The sequence below is a fragment of the Sceloporus occidentalis genome, unplaced genomic scaffold (genome assembly GCF_023333645.1).
Source record: "Sceloporus occidentalis isolate IW3139 unplaced genomic scaffold, rSceOcc1.0.p SCAF_4, whole genome shotgun sequence".
In the NCBI taxonomy this organism is placed as follows: Eukaryota; Metazoa; Chordata; class Lepidosauria; order Squamata; family Phrynosomatidae; genus Sceloporus; species Sceloporus occidentalis.
Window position 1 is genome coordinate 139,695,695 of NW_028316984.1, and position 23,333 is coordinate 139,719,027.

Consider the following 23,333-nt stretch of genomic DNA (forward strand, 5'->3'; position numbering starts at 1 on the left):
ACCAGCCGCTAGAAAGCATCCCTGCCTGCAGGAGTCTGTTATGAGAAGGATGTTGGTCAAGCAGTCAAAGTCAAGGAAGGCAACACAAATCAAGGTCAATACAGTCCAAGGGTCAAAGAAGCCAGGAAGTATGTGGTATGGGCCCGTACAGACAGGCCAAAATAAAGCTGCTTCGGGTCACTTTGGAGGTATGCTATTTCAATGATGCATGTGTCCTAAGAGACCAGAAGCCATGCCAAAGCCACGCTCCAGTCCTAAGCGCAGCTTTGGCGCAGCTTTGGTGCAGCTTCTGGCCTCTTAAGACGCATGAATAATTGAAACAGGATACCTCCAAACTGACCCGAAGCAGCTTTATTTTGGCCTGTCTGTACAGGCCCTATGAAGTGCAGGAGTCTGGAAACAGGTATCAGAGACAGGAATGCTGGCCAGGAAACAGAGGAGTTGCTTCCAGCAATCACCTTAGGCAGACTCAGCTCTTAAATGGCCTGACACCAGTTGGTCCTAATCAGAACTTCCCTGTTTTTGCTTGGCCTGCAGCCTGTCTGAGGATCTTTGCTCTATACGTTTCTCCCTTCTTGATTAAGGACTTAGGACTCTAGCTGTGTCCTCTGCCTCATCAGCTGGTGAGTCTTGCCTTTGACCTGCTGCCAGAGGCTGCACTTCTGTAGGGAGGGCTGCCTGAGGCTGCTCTGCAACAGGGTTAATTGCAGGCTGTTCCCTGTCTGGAAGACTTGCCTGGGTCCCCGCTTCAGCCTCCTCACCAGAGTCATCCTGCAGGTCCCAATCTTGCAGCTTCATGCCCATGACAGGTAATGGGAGGAGGTCATTGGGGCGGGTGGCATCATGAGTTACAGTACAGGCTGGCACCAAGTCTAGTGATGCCACTGTCTTCATATGTTTTTATTTTTAGTGGAGGCAAACAAATTCTAATGCATCTTTTCTAAGTCTCATATTTGGGGTATCCATGTTGGCCATGCAACCAAATGTATTTTTTTTAAGACAGTAGTATAAAGACATTACTGCATGTGGCTTTTAAACCACATGATGCTATATCTGACTTATAGCTCTCCTCTCCCTGACCTGTCTATTTTCATTCATGGGGGAAACCCTTGAATGATCTGGCAATTGTGCAAGTTCCCAGGTGTGAAATTTTACTCACAGGACAGTTGTGTAATCACGACATGTGGTGTCAATGTCTCCTCCTCCCTGCTGTCCCCCCTTTCCTTCACTATTCCCAAGTGCCCTGATTATCCATCTTAATTTTTTTCTGTTTATTTTCTTTATTTTTTCTTTTAAAAGTGCAATTGTGACAGTAGAGCTCCAGAATTGTGTGGAGGGAAAAGGGAAGATAACAACAATGAACCCCCCCTCCCAGAATATAATGAGTAGGGCAAAAAGGTTGGGAGGCAGGGTTAAGGGAGTGGGCAGGAAGAGAGTGCAATGGGGGCACCAGCCCTGGTTGTGCAAAAGAAGAGGTGTGATGATGGCTGCTCCATAAGCTGTATGTTGCCATCAATTGCATTACTACTGAGAGATGGGATTGTACGGAAGAGTCGTAAGACTATATTAACAAGGGCTTCTGAACACTTGCTTGAATATGTTGGGACACTTTTTTTTAAAACTAAGTGTCCCAATATAATCATGCAAGTCTTCAGAAGCCCTTGTTAATATAGTCTTATGACTTTTTTTTTTTAAATGTTCATGTAATTTTAAGTGGTTTAGAAGCAACAATTTAAAAAATTGAACTTCTAAAATCTCATTTTAGCAAGCTCTTGAAGAGATAGACCATGTGAAAAATGTTAAACTGTAAAGTTAAACCAGCAACTTAGCATGAAGTGAAAAAATGAGTTTGGTTTCTAGGTTTTTCAAAGTTCCTTTGGGGGTTGTTTTGGAATAGAGCAATTTCATATACTGTGGACCCTTGTTATACACTGGGGTTTGGTTCCAAGATCCCCCATAGATAACAAAATCTGTGGATGCTCACGTCCCATTAAATATAATGATATAGCAAAATGGTGTCCCTTATAAAAAATAGAAAAATCAGGGTTTGATATTTGAAATTTATATTTTTTTTGAACATTTTTAAACCGTGGATGCTTGAATCCATGTATACAAAATCAGTGTATAAGAAAGGCTGACTGTATATCACTTTTGAACACAAGTGCTAACTTTTGTAAAAATGTTATTTCATTTATAACTATATTTTATATGGTATCTTTTCCAGTTTTTAGTTCTACAGTTTGCTCCTCTGAAATTTCCATGACCAGCTGCAGCTACCTGCCATTAATGATGATTTCTTTAATTCAACAGACTTCTGTTGCTATTTTGAAAAAGCGAATCAGAGTCTAAAGAGGTACTTAACACACATTACTAAATGAGTCATAGCAGCTGTTCAAGTTTATATGGTCAGCTTAGGCATTTTGATTCTAAACATCTCTCGTCAAAGGAATTTTATTTTGAAGTACCTACATTTCAGACTGTTAAACTAGGTGACATCACCAGCATTCACTGCTGGCATCATTGTTTCCTCTCAGCCTTAACTTGCTGTGAAGAATTCAAAGATTAGAAAGCTGATTTTAAAATAAATTAGTTGCAGTTGCAGTTAGAAGGGCTGAAAGTAGTTCATTACCATTATGATGGCAGTTTTTGAAAAGCAACTCTTCCCTTGTAATGACTTACCTTTAGTTACTTTTTAAATAATTGTACTCTTATAGGACGTTGCTCTGTTGAATACATCAGACTCCTCCTGTCCAACTTGTCATTGCCTTAATATCCACAACAGCATGAAGCATAGCATAAAACACCTTTTGAACCATATGACATGCGTACTCTACTACTTAATAAGTCTTTGCTCCAGATGCACACAAAAAGAGTTAAAGTTATCCTTGTTTTAAGTTATAATCATAATGTTACACATTTACACCTCTGCTACTGGAAATAAATTAGCTACAAACATTTAACTTTTTCTAACTAAGCACAGTAAGTTTTGCATCCCCAGCAGATGGTCATCTAGCCTCTGTTTAAAGACCTCTAAGGAAGGAGACTCCACTACACTCTGAGGGAGTTTGTTCCACTGTCAAGCAGCCCTTATTGTCAGGAAGTTCCTCCTAATGTTGAGGTGGAATCTCTTTTCCTGGAGCTTGCATCCATTGCTCCGGGTCCTAGTCTCTGGAGCACCAGAAAACAAGCTTGCGCCCTCATCAATATGACATCCCTTCAAATACTAAAACTGGGCTATCATATCACCTCTTAACCTTCTCTTCTCCAGGCTAAACATCCCCAGCTCCCTAAGTCGTTCCTCACAGGGCATAGCTTCCAGACTTTTAAAGCCCTGCATGGGCTGGCCCCTCCTTATTTATCAAACCTTCTCTTCCTCACCTTCCCACTCGTGCCCTCCATTCTAGTAGTTAAGGTCTGCTGTCTCAGCCTAGGATTTTCACTGCCCCATCCCAGATTCGTCCCTTTTCATTTGCTGCCCCACACTCCTGAAATCTCCTTCCTCCACAAACACAGCTCATCACCTCTTTAACAGTTTCAAAACTGAGTTGAAAACCATTCTGTTCAGAGAAATGTTCCCAGACACTGTGTGACTATTATTTATTATTTGACGTTTTAATTTGTTGCCCGCTTTACTTTATTGCACCCTTTCCTGTATTGTTATGTGTTATTTATATGTATTATGCTATTATTTCTTAGATTGTACACCATGGGCAGGTTTACTTTATCCATTTTATTGTTTGTATGTACAGCGCTGTGTAAATCTACAGTGCTATATAAATAAAGCATAAATAATAATAATAATAGTGTATAGGTGTGTTGTAGCTGTGTGTACTACATGTGTAAATTATAGGTATCCTCATGAAGTAGTAAGATACTCATACTTTCCCTGATGAAGGAACCATTTCTTTATAGATATGATGAGTTGTAGAGAATTGTGGATAGACACATAGAATAGAGTACCCTCAGCAGGATAGGATGTTATAGTATTCTGCTGCAGATGCACAATGTAAGGGGAAGTTGGTAATGGTAGGCAAGCTGACCTTTAGTCTTCTCATGAATACCCCTCCAACAAACCCAAGCAGGGAATGACAACATGTAACTTCCAGTTGTGCTGGAAGACATACTTGCTGTATTCTATGCAGGAAGAGTAACACAAAAGGATTTACCTTCTTACAGTTGTCCACTTCTGCTTTACAGTTTCTTGATGCAGAGTTGTTGTTTTTTAAAAAAACCAAACGCTGGTGATGTAAGGTTTCAGTGTAGAGGGAGTTTGGGCAAGCAATGGATTCATAGTAGATTGGAGACACACTATATTCTTTGTTTCAAGATGTATGAAGTTGCAGTCTGGTAAGGCTATGATACAATAGAATTCTGCTGTGAAAGGAGGAGGATGAATAAAAGCATAAATTCTGTATGCTTTTTGTGGTCACAGGAGAGGGTACACTGGATGTAGATGCACTTGGATTCATATCTGTTTTGTCATTCTCTCGCCTTTGCAAATCCTTGCCTACTTTTAAACTGTGAACTTCTAAGTGCATAACTGGATTGCTTTGCTCTTCTGCATACCTTGAGAAGCTGGGGTTGTACAGGACATAGATTCCTCCCCCACTCTTGACAGAAGGTCTGCAGTGACCACAAGAGTCAAACTCAATTTTTGTCTCATCCACAAAGCAATAAATATTCTGTTGGTGGTCCCCTGTACAAAATGTAAAACATGTGCAGCACTGTTACCTTTGTGCAAGCTTGAATAGGCAGTGATTAGCATGGGTGCAGCTCAATGCGCAAACTATATAGCATTTCAAAACATTTCTTTTACTGGCAGAGGATATATGGCCCCCTAAATCATACTTTGGCTGGAGACAGATTTTATGCATTGTTGTCACATGGTGCTTTGGCATCCTGAATTCAGGAAAAGCCCACTTTCCCCTCAATCATTCCATTTGCCCTCTTTTGGAAGTTGGGACTCTGATCCCTAGGTATACAGGGCATACCACAAAGATAAAATTACAGCTGCTCTGAAGTAGAGCCTCCTTAAGCCTTTGCTGTGTGGGAATCCAGGTGCTGTGGCCCCAAAGCTAGAATCCATCAATACAACTAGAAGAAAAGGAGTTGTAGAGGCCCTCTCTGTGTGCCACTAGTGGGAGCAATACCAATACCAAAGACATGGGAGATGGCCTCTGTGGTGGCACTCCAGTTGTGGAATGCATTCCCCCTTAGAAACTTGATTGGTGATGTCACTGGCTTCATTTTAGCACCAAATTAAAACATGATTTTTAAATTATTACCTAGTTTTATGTAATTATACAATATAATATGTTTTAGGCTGTAATTTATTTCTTGCTATTTTACATTTTAAAATGTTTAAACTGATTTTATTGCATGCCGTCCTGAAATCTTTGGAGGTATGTGGGAGATGTAAATATTTTGAATGAATAAACTGCATGTAAAATGGTACTCCAAAATTGAGCAATTCCACTCAGATACTTTCCTTTAATTATTGTTACTGTAATGTGCCTTCAAGTAAACTCCAAGTGAACTATATCTTAGGGCTTCCTTGTCAAGATTTATTCAAGGTAGTCAAGATTTATAGCAATAGAAAGTATATTTCTATGCTGCTTATCAGTGCACTTAAGAATCCCTGAGCAGTTTACAACATGTAAGTTAATTGCTCTCAGCAAGCTGGGTACTCATTTTAGCACCCTCAGAAGGACGGTAGGCTGAGTCAACCCTGAGCCTTTGGCTAGAATTGAACTCACAAACTAGTGGTTTGTGAGTGAGTGGCTGCAGTACTGGCATTTAACCACTGTGCCAACAGGGCTTATTCAGAGGATATTCAGAGGATATTTGACATTGTATTTCTCTGAGGTTGTGAAAGTGTGAACCGCACAAGGTCACCTGGTGGGTTTCTGTGGCTGTATGGTGATTTGAATCCTGGTTTTCTGGAGTCCTAGTCTGATACTCAAACTGCTGCTTTAATGAGAAACACATTATATTGTATTGTACTAAATGAGAAGAAGGTTTTTAAAAAGAAATTAAAGAGGATCAAATTATATGGGACACAGAAGATAGTGTATAATAAAGGTGGGCAGTGTACTAAACAGCCTCCAGATGTTACTAGTCTACAGCTCCCATCAGCTCAAGCTCTCATAGGCAATAGTAAGAAATGTGTCAAGTAACATCTGGAACACTCCACTGTGAGCACATAATAATAGACTAATACAGTGATACAGGAACATAATAATAAATATTATGGTAATAACTAGTTTACCTCAATGAATCAGAAACCAGGTTAACTGCTTGGATAGGAGTGTAAAAGAACTATGGTCTAATAATCAGTAATAGCAGATTTGCCAGTGAATAAGTGAAACATTGCCTGCCTAGTTTCTTGATTTCTAACTTATTGCTTGCCCCTCTCACACCCGCAAAGGACAAATCTGTCTCTGTCTTTCTCATGTTGTTTTTTTCTTTAGCACTGGGGAGCAGCACAGTTAAAATATATTTCTAGTCTATCCTGGGCTCCATCTATTGGTGCCTCAGAAATTTTGTTTCTGCTTTTGACTCAAAGTTCGGAAGCAAAGTGCTTGCAATATATTATTGGGGGGGGGGGGGGATGAGGGCAACAGTGTTACCAGTATTGTTGTTTTTAAAAAGTAACAACTGTTGACATCATTTTAAATTATAACAAGTAGCATTTATTCATTTTTTCCAATGCCTGAGGGAAGGTCATGAATTTGGGAATACGGTAGCCCCTCCCAGTTCACAGGGGATCCATTCCAGACTCCCCCCCCCCCCCGTAAAAATGCCGAGTCCTATTGAAAATAATGGTGCATGTGCAGGTGTGCACCACCATTTTATCCCTCCCCACTTGTGCCTCCTGCAAAGAGCACAACCACGGACTTCATGTCTGTGAAGAGGGAGGGACAACTGTAATTGGTCAAGGTTGCACCAAAACGGATCCCAAACGGCAGTCTGTCTCCCTTGCTGTCCCCATGTACCAGGTGACACCAACTGCTGGCATGCCCCTGGTCGAGGGTACACAAAGGTTAGGGTTTAAAATTTTATTTGCAAACATATTTCCATGAACAAGAGGAAATCTTAATTCAGAGTGTAGTCCTCAAGCATCAAAGCAGAGTTTTCCAGAAAATTCCCACCATTCAAATTTATGACTAACCTCTTGTGAGGGCTTGTCAGACTCATGTCAAAATGACCCCCACAAAGCCAAACTAACAACTAACCAAGTTCTCCAACAGAGGGGGAGACATCAGCCTTGGTGAACTAAGCATGTTGTGGGAGATGAGCAGGAAAGGGATATGTTGCAACCTTTCCCCTGCAAATGTATTCCAACTGCTGCCCCACCATCTGCTGTCCAATGTGATGTGGCCCATAAGAATTGCAACATGTGACTGTAAGTTCTCTTAAATACAATGGCCAAGTGTTGTGCACAGCTTCCTTAGGACCGTACATGACTGTGTATTAAGGCTGCAGAGCTACCAGGTCACACTAACTTCCAGTTCTGAAGAGATAGGATTGCCATAATTCTCTTCCACAAAACCGGGACAAAATGTAGGACAAAATGTTGGACATGCAAGAAAATGGAGGATGCGACTAACTAAAAATCGAAAACACTACTAAAATAAAAAATAAATAAATTAATGCACATATAAATTCGAGCACCAGGGCCTGGGTGGAGCCGGAGGGAGGCTTTGCAGCACCAGATCTCCTTGGCCCTTGTCTGAGGCCCCACATAGGTGTGCCTCACCCAGGGTCTGGGAGGCCTTGCCGTGCCCATGCCAGATCTCCTCAGTGCTCACTTCAGCCCTGCCTCACCCCCAGGCAGGTCTTACTGTGCTGGATCTCCTTGGTGCTTGGCCAAGGCCTCACACGGCTGTGCACCCTCTCTCCCTGAGCTTCCCCTGCCGGCCTTCTGCCTGCTGGAGGAACGGTGTCTCATGGGAGCAGGCAGTCACAGTGGCCTCCTTCTTGCAGACTGGCTCTGCATGGTGGAGTGCTTAGGGCCGGCAGTAGCCGCAGTCTTGGCTGCTGCACATCACCTGAGGAGAAGTGACTCATGTCATGTGAGAAGGGAAGGAGGCAGAGCCAAGCTCAGCCAACTATTCCTGCCTTGTTCCGGGCACATTTTGTCAATCTCCAGTCCGACTGGGAATTAACAAAATATGGCCTGGAAGAAGGCTGGAATCTGGGATTTGTGGGTCTAAAATGCCCAGCTGGGCTTGGACCTTTTTTAGACTCTCCAATCCGGGATTGTCCCAGTTTTCTGGTACGTATAGTAACCCTATGAGTGGAGTGCTTTCAGTTTTGGGTAGGAGCCACTGGGGCCTGCATCATTTCCACACAATCCCAGCCCAAGATTTCCTCTGCCCCATCTTGGATTCGCCCCATTTCACTTGCTGCCCCTCACTCCTGGAACTTTCTTTCCCCGTGAGCAAGGGCCATCACTTCTTTAACCAGCTTCAAAACAGAGTTGAAGACCATCCTGTTCCCAGGCATCGTATGATTGTCACTTGCTATTTGATGTTCTTTTGTTGGCTGTTTTATTGAAACATGTCCTGTATTGCTATGTATTTTATATGTATTATCCTATTATTTCTTGGATTGTACGCCATAGGCAGGTTTACTCTTTTATATTTATTGTTTTTATGTACGGCGCTGTGCAAATCTACAGTGCTATATAAATAAATAAATAAATAAATAAATAAATAAATAAATGGTCTTCATAAACCTTTGGTACATACTATTTATTTGTATACTTACCTTGCTCTCTCTTAGATTTTAAGGGTGTTGGTTTTGTTGGATATCAACAGTTGCTTTCCTATTTTTTGTAGGAATGAGCAGGAAAAGAAGAAAAGTTACTGAGGTTTTCTAGGGATTGTGGTATAAGATGCCTTAGTGCAGACAAAAATTATTCCCCCCCTTTTCCAGGTTAACATAAATTGCTCAGGCTTCTTGGTGAATTATTGGAAAGTGTGAAACTCACCATAGGTCTTCAGTAAGATGTGTTACAGAAAAGAAAAGGCTTTCATAATGAGTAGCATGGCAGGGAGAGAGTAGCAGTAGACTTCAGATGGGCAATACTGCATTTTAAAGTACTCACTTTCATGTCAAGAGATGGTGAAGTGAAATGATGACTGGGAGCAATTAGTGGTAGACTAGAAGATGAAGGGCATACCATATCCACCTGCAGCTGGTGCTTTTCAGCAATGTCATGTGGAAGTGGGATAGTGCAAACACATGCATTCATTCTGCAAAAGCCTTCCTGGAACCGAGATAAAGGTTTAAATGGAAGCACTCTTTTCTCTGCCATTATCAAAAATGCATTGCGTTGTTTGTAATAATTCATGAAAAAATGGAGAGAGATCCCGGATCAGATCAAAGTTTTATCTAGAATTCTAGTCTCACCAAGTCCAATCAATTGCCCTCACAAACAGGATGATATATCTATTTTGTCTGTATTCTGTAAGAACTGGTATTCAGTCATACAGTCTGTGCCTGACACATAATGTCTCTTATAATCTGTAATTTCAAATAAATAAACAAATCCTGCCATTTTTATGCCACCAAGAGTAGTTTACACTGCAGACAGATACATTTATTTAAATATTTTATGTCACTTTTCAATTAACAAGCCTTCCAGAATACAACAATATATAAATATTGCCATTTTCATATGTTGATTGGAAGTACAGGACTCTGAAAAATATTTTCAAAATGAGGCCATTTCTGGTTAAAAAAAGAACATGATTTTTAAAAATTTTTAAGTGGTAATGCAAATAAATAATTAGCAACACAACTGTATACATATCTTATGAGAAGTTTTATTGGGTTCACTGTCTGGTAAAGTGTCTGGGATGCAGTCCTAACCAGTTTAGTAGGAGTGACCTCAGAACAGACATGAAAAAGCTGGAACTCTTGGAAATATATTTGCATCTTCTGATTTATGTGATAATCCGAGGGAGATATTTTACAGCATTGAATTAGGTAAACTGTCAAACACACAATCTAAAATGTAAATAACTATTTTGCAATAATATATGTGTGTAGAGAGTACTCAATTTTTTCTCTTTGTTTTGGTTTCATTTTAACCAAGACAGGTTGGGAAACTGTTTCGACAGTAATGACTTCTCACAAAAACAAATTGTAGGCAGTAATAACACAGCACATTTGTTACATGCTGCTTTTTTCATTGGAATACCTTTTGGGGAGGGAATGCATGTGACCACTGTAATATGCCGCTTATGTGATGATAATGCACACAATCATAATCATCACCATCACAACTTTATTTGTAGCCCAGCCACCTACCCTTCTCCCAAACTGGGCAGTACAAATGCTAGAGGCCAAAAACCTTTCATGAACTGGACTGGACTGAGGCATTTTAAAAAGTGAACACAAGAGATACTCTTTAAAATATACAGCATACTTTTGCAGTGTAATTTTGAACACACTCAAGAATAACATTTGTGGAAAATTCTTCTTCCCTTTCTCTATGCCCCTTTCTTTACTTGAAAGTGTATCTCTGCTAACCTTGTCAACATAGTTCAGAGATGCAAGTGGAATCTGTGAGAGCAATTTTAGCCCATTGTTCATCATCATTCTTGTTTAATGTGTTGTTGTTGTTAAATGTTGTCAAATTGGCTTGGACTTCTAACCCTATGAATGAAGGATTTTCAAGATGCCCTGCTCAGGTCTTGCAAACTCAGGGTTCTAGCTTCCTTAATAGACTCTATCCACCTGTCATGTGGTCTTTTTATACTGCTTCCCACCTTATCAAACATTTTTTTCCCCATTTCAAATGAGTCCTGACAACTCATGAGATGACCAAAGTACAATAGCCCCAGTTTTGTCATTTTGGCTTCTAGGGGGAGTTTAGACTTGCTTTTGGACCCAGTTATTGTTTAGTGCATATTACTTTTTAATTTGGTGAGGGAAAATGACCAGATGTCTTCATACAAAAGAATGAATATCACACTGTGATGTACTTGTTAACCAAAGGGCATCATCTATGTAGTTTAAGGTTAGTCAACTGTGGGCACATTCCCACTTGCAGTTTAAACCAATTTCTGATTTGCCCTCGCTCCATGTTGGAAATTGATTCCAAAACGTCCCTTGTTCCCATTGTCAAAGTGGATCTTTTTCTTACCCCAGTGTAATCAATTTTTTTGTGGCACTTCAAATTGGCTCTAGGTGAGGAGGAAGCCCTGGATGGAGGGGGAAGGAGCCAGCCAGGGACAGAAGGAGGAAACAGGTGAATGGAGGGAGAAGGAGGAAGCTGGGGACAGAAGGAGGAAACCGGGGAACAGAGGAAGAAGGAGACAGCTGGGGACAGGAGGAGGAAACCAGGGAATGGAGGAAGAAGCCAGGGAACAAGGCAGGGAACGAGACAGGAGGATGAAGGGGGGGGGGGGGACAGTGGGTTTTTTTAAAAAGCAAAATTGATAGAATATTCAATTAATCAATCAATCAATCCATCAACTGATCAATCGATTGATCAATTAATCAAATATTCTATCAATTTTACTTTAAAAAATATGCACTGGCACAAGTACAAAGGCAGTGCTGAGAGGGGGGGAAATGATGGATCTGCCAAAAACTGAGGAGGGATGGTAAACACCCCTCTGCCATTAGTCCCTCCCCTCCAGAATGAATCGATTCTGACCTGTCATTCCCACTTATTGAACTCACTTCAGAATCGATTCTTCTCAAAAGAACCTCTTTCAAACTACTGTCTGGAAAAACCAGGTTTTTTGCCTTTGTTTCACTTTATCACGCCAGGAATCGATCACATTGCGACAGAAACTGGTTTCAATTGGGAACAAGGGTCATTTACACCGACCAGCAATTCACTCTATTTCATAGTGGGAATGCGCCCTGTGAGTCTCCATATGCATTTTGGACTGGCAACTCCCTCACCACTGGCTATGCCGGTTAAGGCTGATGGGAATTTTACAATATCCAGACGAGTATCTCCCCATTGCTATACTAGCTTAACAGGCACTCAGTTGTGAATTAAAAAAATGTATCTTAGAATCATAGAATCAGAGTTGGAAGAAACCACAAGGGCCATCCAGTCCAACTTCTTGCCATGCAGGAACACACACAAAGCACCCCAACAGATGGCCATTCAGCCTCTGTTTAAAAACCTCCAAAGAAGGAGACTCCATTACTCTCCAAGGTAGTGTGTTCCACTATCAAACAGCTCTTACTGTCAGTAAGTTCCTCCTAATGCTTAGGTGGAATCTCTTTTCTTGTAGCTTGCATCCATCTCTGGAGCAGCAGGTAACAAGCTTGCTCCATCCTCTATGTGACACTCCTACAGATACTTAAACAGGGCTATCATATCATCTCTTAACCTTCTTTTCTCCAGGCTAAACAGACCCAGCTTCTGTGAAACCTCAGGAATAAATTCTTCCAGAACATGGTCACATAGTTCAACCCCCCCCCCCCCAAAAAAAAAAAACCAAACCATTAATAAATTTGAGAACGTAGGAAGAGCTCTGTTTGAATAGACCATAGGCTGGACTAGATAAAAACCTGAAGCTATCCATGACTGAACAGGGACAGGATACTTGTTTATGAAAATGAAAAGATCTTACTCCTTATTCCATGCATGCACTTACTCGCACTTACTGTTGTCATCAAGAGTGTCTCCTTTGGGCAACCAGTGATGTGGGGAGGGGAAACACACATCATAATAATATCAAGATTTTACCTGTTGGCAAGGAAGAGGGAACCAGTTTATATTTTCAATTTTCCCTCTGTCCTATTCTAAATTCAGGACAGGTTTTATTGATTTCCATGTCTGCAAGGAATACTTCAACACTTCTTAAATGTTATGTATTTATAGAAAATTATCTGTAGGTCAGGGCATTTACTTCTGCTAAGAGACAGGTGATGGATTTTAGATTTCAAGCAATCAATTGAGTATTAAGAACTAGTCACTTTTATCTCAATAGATGGAGATGTGATACTGGAAAGGGTGAATGCCAGTAGCATTTGCTACAGGGTCACCTCTGTTTGATTAAACGATTTAGGTAGCACTGTGTATGCCTCATAAGGGGCTATCCATGTACTATCAAAAAATGAAAGATTATATCACACCAAGTCATTTAAACTCTAAACTGGAATTTACATTCTTTGCCACTTCTTGGTGTTTCTAACAGCATTTAACAGGTGCCACTTATCAAAATGTAAAACTGTAGCCTGTTTGTGATTTATAGGTATCATAGGAGATTAGCTACACAATGTACAGGGGATTGATATTTCTTCAGTAGTGTTTGTACTACCACGAAGTTTGTACTACCATGTTGACCTTGCTGACTTCTCTGATCTAGTAACAATCAAAATGAAGACTGGAACTATTTGTTGTGTATTTAGCAAAGCATTGAATGATTATCGGCTAGAATGAAAACTTGTCACCCCTGAATCTGAGTTTGGGAGGACTGTCAAAGATAAATACTCCATGTCACATTAACTGTTTCTGCATGAACACTGAAAGATAAGTGGTGAGCTGACTCTTTAGGTTTCATGTTTAAGTTTCATGTTATGTTACAAAACAGGTCTATGAATCTTTAAAAAGGGTCAAAATGCTTAGCCTTTAACCTTGTATCTAATTTATGTAGTACAGGCAGTGGAAGCTGGTGGCTCAGTTTTCAATGTGGCAATGAATTTGTTCTGGGTTTCAGTCCAAACTTTATTTTGTTTTTTATAAACAGACTTTATTAATATACATAAAAACAAACATATCACAAATTCTCACAAACTCTCATAACATCCATTCACATAAATCACCCTTCCTCTGTAACATACTACTTCCTTACTATACAAATACTACTGGAATTTATATATATGTTTTACCCCTTATTAATTAGTCATTTTAAAGTGTTTTTCTACATAATTAATACACCACATACATTTTCCCTCTTTCTTGTACTTTGTTGTGTATCATTTACATTTTCCTTCTTTATCTTTCAGTCCGGACCGATATCCCAATTTTGTCCTTCTTTATTTTTCAGATATTGAATCAAAAGATTCCAGGCCTTTTTAAATCTTTCTGTTGTTCTTTTCTGTATTAACTGTGTCAGTTTGTCCATTTCCATATAGTCTATTATTTTCCTAATCCAGTGTTTTATTTCAGGTATTTTTTTCCTTTCCATTTTGCTGCATAGATTAATCTTGCCGCTGCTGTCAACCTTCCATAATTTCTTTCGATTTCTTCCTCTTGATTTATACTTAATAATTATCTTTTTGGGTCTTTTCTTAATTTCATGTGTAATATTTCCCCTATCTTTTCATTCCCACCACAAATGGTAGTAGGTTCCCAATTCTTCTTGACATTTCCAGCATCCATTATTTAAGTTTTTATTTATTTTAGCCATTTTGTATGGGATTAAGTGCCATCTATATTGCATCTTATAGAAATTTTCTCTCACGTTATAATTTAGTCCATGTCTTTTCCCATGTCTTTTATCAGTCCAAACTTTAAAGGAACTACCCAATCTGTGGAACCTGTTTTGAGGAATGGGTTCAGTATCTTGGATAACTCAAGTGCAGACCAAACCTGAAGCTAATTCATTGCTCCACTGGCAACTGAGCCTCCAGCTTCCATTGGTTAGGATATTTTGGAGAATGCTGATCATTGTACAACTCTCCATCTGAAACCACCTGCAGTATTAATCTATATCTGTGGTCCTTAACCTTTTGTAAACCAGTTTTTTAAAAATTCTTTTATGTATGTTTTGTTGTCATAGACCCCCAAGACTTAACTCAAGATTTAAAATAACAACAATAATGCTTGAACACAGAACCATTAATAATTACATCATCCATTAAACCTTTCCTTAGATGTGCTGGATAGGGAGGGAATACTTTTCTCCTGCTTCTTCCTGCCAGTTTGTGGCTGGAGATGATTGAATGGCAACACACAGGCCCAACCAGCCAGTCTTTGCTCCTGTCATGTTGCTGCTCCGCTATAGGAGTGGAAGTGGGCTTAGAATCCTTCAAGGACCTCTTTGCTCCCCTAGGGGTCTGTGGACCTTAGGTTAAGAACCATGGGTGTGTAAATAGCTGTAGTTTATGATATTTAGATACCATGGAGCCTATGAAGATCTGTCATGTTTACCAAAAATAGAAAGGATGCATGGAAATTTCTCTCTGTGTGTGTATGCATGTATGTGCACGCACATACACACACAGTCACTTTATCATTATACCACCTTCATGTCAGGACAAGGACTTTATATATTTATTTATATCCTGCCTTTCGAGGATCTAGGTGGGTAACAACAGTCCAGTATAACATTTAAAAACAGTAGTAACATGATCCCAATCCCCTAGCCCTCTCTCCTTCTGCTAAAATGTGAATGCTATGTGCATGCATATGTGAATGCTAATTGAGGATAAGAGTTTGATAAATGTGCTTTGATACACAATCTGCAGAGGCTTGCTGTAGAGTTTTGCTACTTCATCCACCTGGTCAGGATTCTCTCTTGAAGCAGAAAAAAACCCCCCACACAACTACTTATGATGGGCACATATAGTTTCAAAAAACCCCAGATGATTTGTACTTCGGATGTTTCTGTACATCCTACACACTGTTTGCAGTGGAAACATTTTGAAGAAAAAGAAATCCAAATGGGATTCTTTTATGTATGTCTTTCCTCATTTCTTTTTCCCTTTCTGAATGATACTCGAGCCACCTTTGTTCTTTTTACTGCAGAGAAGCTTTTTGGGACACCGATTGTTTTGTTAAAGCTTGCACAAACTGTTCAGTTGTATGTTATGATATGCACAAGTAGGAGCCGGGGATGGGTGACCAGCAAACATCTTTTTCTTTGTGGGGACAGCCCCTTCCCTTCACAAGTCAGATTCAAAAAGTGGTTCCAGCTGCTGAGCAGCTGCAAGTGATCTGCTTTTTCTCACAGACTTTAAAAGTTCTTTAATCAGTGTTTGTTGTTTTTGTCAGCAGTGGTGCTGAGGTGTGGAGAAACAGAGCAGATGCACTTGGTTGGCAAATTTAGCTTTATTCTGACCTCTCTTATCTCACCTCTACTGTCTTCTCCAGATCAGAGGAGGCAGGAATTAGTCGGGGAAGTCTCTATAAATGTGCACCTGTGTAAATGCCTGTTCAAAAAGGGTGGGGGTCAAGGCAATTGCTGGGCTAGAGTACTTCTGAAAGACTTCCTCTCCTCTATCAATCACACAAGGATTTGTGTGTTTAGAATAGAAAATGGACTGCTGTAAATTTCCACACTAGGCTCATTATTATCTGCAGCTTGATGCTGTATAACAGGGGTGGCCTGTTCAGGTACTTTCTTTCCTGATATAATTAAAACTCCTTCTTTCTCTTCCTGTGTGATTTTCTTTCTTTTTTTTAAAGCCCAAACATTGCATTTAGAGTTGCATTCTAAAATCTAGGTATAGAACATAATCCTAAATCATTCTGCTCTCTATTTGGTTGCACCCAATTGATCCCTGATAGGCGTACATATTTTAGAGGTACCAGATCCTATCTGATCTTGGGCACTAAGCAGGGTCAGCCCCATTTAGTACTTGGATGGGAGACCACCAATGAATACAGGTGCTGTATGCTATGTATCAGAGGAAGGAACTGATAAAACTACCTCTTGAGTATTCCTTGCATAAGAAAAACCTGTGAAATTCATGGGGTCCCCATAAGTCAACAGGTTACTTGAAGGTGCGCATGCATGCACATACCGTACACTGATCCTTGCAACATCTGTTGTAACATAGGATTGCCCATCCTTGAAATAAAAGTATTAGAGCCTGGGAAAGGTTTGATATAATTTGAGAGTGAGGCCACACACACACACACACACACACACACACACACACACACACACACACACACACGTCTCTATGTGTTCATGTGTGATAGAGGTTGGGAATGTGTGGCCCTCCATATTTTGTTGGACTGCAGCTCCCCTCAAACCTAGGTAACATAGCCAATAAGAGCTCAATAATGTTTGGAAAACATATTGTTCCCCATCCTAAATAAATTAAAGCTCTCACCAACAATATTATCCAAGGATATTGGATTCCTAGATGTTGCAGCACAATCCAAACTATTGATGATACATAATAATGATAGTAAAAGGAAATAACCTACATGCTGAACAGTCAAGAAAGTGCATCACGCTATAGATTTTTTTTTTTTTGGTGTTAGCTGCGCTCGAGTCAACCTCGACTCCTGGCAATCATGTGGATGCGACTTCTCCAACACCCGTGTCCTCCACTGCTCTGTTCAGGTCCTGCAGGCTCATGGCCATGGCCTCTCTGTTTGAATTCAAACATCTGGTATGTGGTCTTCCTCTCTTTCTGCTGCCCTCTGTCTTTCCTAGCATTATTGACTTTTCTAATGATTCATGCCTTCTTATGGCACGGCCAAAATACAACAGCCTCAATTTAGTCATCCTGGCTTCTAGGGAGAGTTTAGGTTTGATCTGTTCAAGGACCCAATTGTTTGTCTTTCTGGCAACCCATAGTATTCTCAGAACTTCTCCAGCACCACATCTCAAATGAGTTCATTTTCTGTCAGTTGGCTTTCTGCACTTTCTAGCTTTCACATCCATGCATCGTGCTGGGGAATATGATGGCTTGGATGATCGTCATGTTAATGTTCTGAGTTATATCTTTACCTTTTAGGATCTTATCCAGTTTCTTCATAGCTGCCCTTCCCAAACCTAGTCGTCTTCTAATTTCTTTACTGCAATATCCATTCTGATCAATGTTTGATCCAAAGTATGGGAATTCATCGACTATTTCAATTTTCTCATTATCTAGGAGGAATCCTTGTAGCTTTTCTGTGGTCATCATTTTTGTTTTCTTAACATTTAACGTTAAGCCTACCTTGGCATTTTGCACCTTGACCTTCTTCAGTAATTGCCCCAGGTCTTTGGACTTTTTCACATGGCCAAAAGGAATGGGAGCATAGTGGGATACTCCTCTCACTATCCTGAAATTGCGCAAAGATTATCAGATGACGTTGCCGTAATTCCATCATTATCCCATGAATAAAGAGTAATTCCAGTGCCACTTTTCATTCATGCCACTTTCATTTATTTGAGAGCTTTCTATAGTTTTCATTGATTTATGCAGTCAAAGGCTTTGCTATATAGTCAATAAGGCACATACAGATTTTCTTTTAGAATTATAGATTATAGGGCAAATCAATCACTGGTTGTCTTTTGGAGATTGGATGCTGAAAGAAATGACCCTATGGTCTAATCCAGTAATTATCAAAATATGAGCCTCAAAATATTTTGGACTTCAATCCCCACATTCTCTGACCATTGGCTATGCTGTTTGGGTTTGTGTGTGTGTGTGTGAATTGAAGTTTAAATTATCTGGAGGACCAAATGTTTATGATTTCTAGCCATGCTTCTTTCATGATCTGCAAGCAGGTACACTGACTACTTTAAAAAGAAAGTGCAAAAATATCCAAACTTTTCAATGGGGCGTTTAGACTGGTTTATGGGGAAATTTATTTAAAAGGGGGAAAAAACCCACTCCTGGCAAATGCATGGAGTGTGTTTATGTAGGCAAGCTGCAGACATTCAGATCAAACACAGGAATAGGGAACAAAAACACAAGGTTTAAGTCGAAGCGTGGGCCTCGTGTGTCTTCTGTCAGCTCTTGTTTGCAGAGCGTTTCTCCAAAGGAGTTTGTTGATATATAGAATAATTTGATTTTAATTCTGTGAAGCATACTTTTTAAAATGAGTTAAATGGGATAAAGGATATTTAGTCTAACCTGCCAAGATGCATACTTTAGAAATGTATGCTTCAGACTGTTAAAAACCAGGCCAACAAGCCCTGGAACTTTTTGGAATTGTTTTTAGCTGCTATATACTTGGAGAGTATATAACAGATTTTTTAAAAAAACAACATTGAGGCAATTCTTATACCACCAAGTTGATTACAGCAGTGGGTTAAACATGTCCTGTAAGGTATCCGTTTTCCAAATGCTGCTCTTTTGAAGCATTTCTAACACAAAATTGTTTAGTCCCCATGGAAGTGAATACAAAACTTAAAGTAAATGTTCCCACTTTATCTGAGAATTTGCCTTTGGGTATCTGTAGAGAACGTTCCCACAACCTCCCAACCTGACACCTTCCAGATATTTTAGGCTACAAATCCATCATCCCCAGCCAGCCCAGACAATGTTAATTAAGGCTGGGGATGGAGGTAGTCATAGTCTGACACATCTGAAAGTTGCCAGGTTTTGGAAGGATGCATTAGTTCATGATATGGTTGCCAGATGTCCGTTATTATAAGCAGTGTCTCTTACATCTGAGCCAAAAAACTTTTCCCTCATGATGGAATGCCTTCCTGTCTAGTGGTTACATGAGGACCTAAAGTTGTTGTTGAGCTTCAGAAAGGGATGATATATGCAAACAGGCATAGAGGCAGAAATACCGTAAATAGAATGCATTAAACCATACCTCTTTAAAATTGTATGGACAATGGCTAAGAACCCAAATATACTTTTCTTTCCCTTTCTCATCTTTAGTTTTTAATAAGCGACCGTGACAGAGATCCACAGTGTAACCTCCACTGCTCCAGATCTCCAACCAAACCCCTCTGTGCATCAGACGGCAGGACATACGAGTCAACTTGTGATTATCAGAGAGCAAAGTGCAGGGATGCAAACTTAAGCATAGCACATCGAGGCAGATGCAAAGGTAAGGGAATGAATGGTGCTCCCTTGATATGGGAAGGGAATGTGTTGAGTACTTTTCCAAAGAACAAATTGCTTCTAGCATTAAACTAGGTAAATGTTTTAGAAATACTCACTTTTGTCTAAGGAGTCCTTCTTTGGATAACTTTAAACAGAGGCTGGATGGCCATCTCTCAGGAATGCTTTGATTGGCAGGGGAGGTTGAATTGGGTGGCCCTTGTGGTCTCTTCCGACTCTATGATTCTATAAGACTTATCTAGAAGAGGAGTGGAAATTGTTCACTCCTCCAAACATGATTGTTTAATCAGCACCCCTACCCAGTTTAGATCTAGCTGTTAGGAGCTGCAGTTTAACAAGATTTGATGGGCTGCGCAAATTCCATCCCTGATCAAGATGTCTTTAGCAAACAAGAGGCCACTGACAGCAGACTGAGAATGTTTGCAGTCTATAAATGGAGATGGGGATAGTGGCATTAAAAGTATTTTTTTTAGTGTATTGCTTAAAGGTATTCATGTGATACAGGAAATGAAAAATTTCATGACAACTGTCATGTAATATTGGAGAGCCCTTCCAGATCATGATTGAAGGGAATTGAAATATCACTCCTAAGCTTGTGTCTTGCACTAAGTAGAATTTGATGTGGCACAACACACATACAAGCAGTTAATGTGTATAGAATTGGTTTCCGTATCTTTCCCAGGAGTTGGGAGAGGGGGATGTGAAGTAACTGTGCATGCATAATTAGCTTCTTTTATTCCAGCAACACTTTATTTTCAGAATAAACATGATAAAACAAATTAAGTGGTAGAGCACACATTTCACAATAACTAGATGAAAATAAATCATTGTGTGCAGTCTTTCAAAATTTAGCTGACCCTTCAGTCTGCAGACTTTGATCTAAAACCTGAATAAAGTAATTGCTACAAATTTCAGACATACAGTTACAATGATGAGCTTATAATTCTCAAGTGTAGTTTTGTTAGTGAGCTGGAGACCACCATAGTCTTTTTTCTAAGTAACAGGTAATCATGTTGGATATGCCTCAAGGCTTTAGAAATATTGTCTCTATAATTATTACTGTATGGTATTTAAAGATGTAAAACTTCTGGAAATATTCAAGTTGTGGTGGTGGGGAATTTGACTGATTTTTTGGGGGAAGGGAGGCAGAAATGTTTGAACAAATAAAAGCAATAACAAAACAAGTGCCCATAAGAAACTGAAAGTTACTCTGTTACATTGTGTATGCCTGTATTGCATAGAGGTTAGAGTATTGGACTACGACTCTGGAGACCAGGGCTCAAATCCCTAAACAGCCGTGGCAAGTCACACATTCTCTGACTCAGAAAACTTCATGATAGATTGCCATATGTTGAAAACAACTTAAGTCACATAACAACAACAGAAGCATGTGCTCTCAAATTGCCTGCTGACTTATGGAGACCCCATTAATTTCATATGGTTTTTTTAGGCAAGGAATATTCAGAGGTGGTTTTGCCAGTTTCTTCCTCTGAAATGCAGCCCACAGAACCTTATTCGTTGGTGGTCTCCCATACAAGTACTAACCAGGGCTCACCCTGCTTAGATTCCAAGATCAGATGGGAGCTGGTACCTTTAGGGTATGTAGACAGGTTAGCAACACAAAAGTATTATGTTTAACTTGGTTTGGCATAAAATTATTATGCTTGGTATTTTAAAAGTACAGTTTATTCAGATAATTATTACACATGGAATTTACTTTTTAAAATTTATATTTTTGCTTTTACAAATAAAGCTACACAGTCCTGAATGGAAAGGAACACCTGAATGGTAAAGAAACCTTTTGGTTTTGTTTACTGTATCAAGTAAACTGCCCCCACAGCCAAGAACTATGTGTTACAAGAAAATAATGCTTTGTAGAATTTCCCTTTAGAAATCCTTACAACATTTCTACAGCCTTGGTAAGATTTTGTTTTGTTTTTTCTATCACCTATTACTATTTAAATTGATTGTGGTTTTTCTCCCTTTCCTAGATGCTGGGCAAAGCAAATGTAGATTAGAAAGGGCTCAAGCACTGGATCAAGCAAAGAAGCCACAAGAAGCAGTCTTCATTCCAGAGTGTAGTGAGGATGGATCATTCACCCAAGTAAGGTCTTCATCAGTGTGCTCATTGTTTTTCTTATATAGACATTTTTAAAACAAAATATTGAGAAGTGATGGCTCAATGCAAAAATGCACAGTGAAAATATATGTATAGGATGTGTGAACACTGTGTGACAAAGTTTAGGCTGATGTGCTAGGTCCATGTCTCTCCATACCATGCTCTAGTAACCTCTTATTTAACCTAATACAGTGAAGGAGTTCTTTTTGAGGGCTACTCAGAAACAAAATGCAGCAGCCTGTTTTTAAACTGGATAAAGTCACATGGATCATCTTTTATTTGTGATAGATAAATCTTTCAGTTTCATATTCTCTTATAATGCATTTAAAAAAAAGAAAAGAAAACCCACACAAGTTTTTTTTATCACATTTATGAAGAAAATGACAAATGTTGAAGTACTTTTAAGAAATGGAATGACATTCTTATGCTGCTTTTCTGGAAGAAATATTATATTTTTGGTAGGAGAAGTGTGGGCATATGTAAGAGAGGCATTTATTTTCAGCTGATGTATGAAAAAGTACTTATGAATGTGTGGATACCTGTTGAACACTTTGTTTAATATAATCTAAAAGTCAAGATAGAGTTGAGAACAGACTGTCCACCCCACTCCATTTACCTGTTCAAAGAAGGATCTTGTATTTTGTAAATGTTAATTAAAAGCATATCATTGCTTACACCTCTGCAACTGGAAAGTATAACATGACTCTTTAATAAAGTATAACATGACCCTTTAATAAAAAAAACATGCACTTTGAGAACTGTTTTGGCTCAGTTGAAAATGCTCAATTTTTTTCAGTTCAGGGCCACGAGAAAGCCACCTATGAGTAAATATATAGTCATTTGTTGTGACTCTCTTACAGAATGTATTCAGAAATTGCAATATAAAAATTACCTGGATACATTAGATTTAACTCAATTTATTGAAAAATCTCTTTATAATTCCTGAGTTTTTCCAAGCTTCCTCCTTGGCAAAAATAGCTTGTAAAAAAGGGAACTTATTCAATTATATTATACATGCTATAGAAAATCAAAGTTAACCGACATAGAAGCACCCTTTTCATAACAGGATAAGATTTTGTCTATAAAAAATCTGAGAAATAACATGCACAGTAACCTATTTTAAAAATAAGACTGGAATTCTTAATAGTGTGCATCAGTGAGTTTTACATGCGTGAGACTGTCTGGTTCTCTTTCTTGGTGAGTTTACATGCATGTGCTCTTGTCATTCGCTGCTATGTAGTAGTCCTGCTGAGAATTCCTTAACCACAATTGCCCCCAAAGACTAGCATTGTTTTTTCATCTTGTGGAAAATGTTTTCCTGAATGCAAAATGAATGTTTTTCTTTCCATCTGCTCTTCCCCTTTCATTATTGAAAGAGCCAGAGCAGATGTTTGTCTTTCATTTCTTATCACTGAAGTGATTCTTATCAGAAACCCTGGATGAATGGAGGTTAGTGTGGCTCTTGAGCTTTAATGCTTCCCCC

At 39.4% G+C, this 23,333-nt stretch overlaps 1 protein-coding gene across 1 annotated transcript in view; it reads left to right on the top strand.

Annotated features, from left to right (window-relative positions):
• LOC149314710 (SPARC-related modular calcium-binding protein 1-like) overlaps positions 1 to 23,333 on the top strand; it is a 117,277-nt gene that overhangs the window by 11,842 nt on the left and 82,102 nt on the right. Inside the window, exons 2-3 of the mRNA XM_089523136.1 lie at positions 19,546 to 19,717; positions 21,723 to 21,835. Coding sequence (XP_089379262.1) covers positions 19,546 to 19,717; positions 21,723 to 21,835 — 285 coding nt within the window. The remainder of the gene's footprint in view (positions 1 to 19,545; positions 19,718 to 21,722; positions 21,836 to 23,333) is intronic.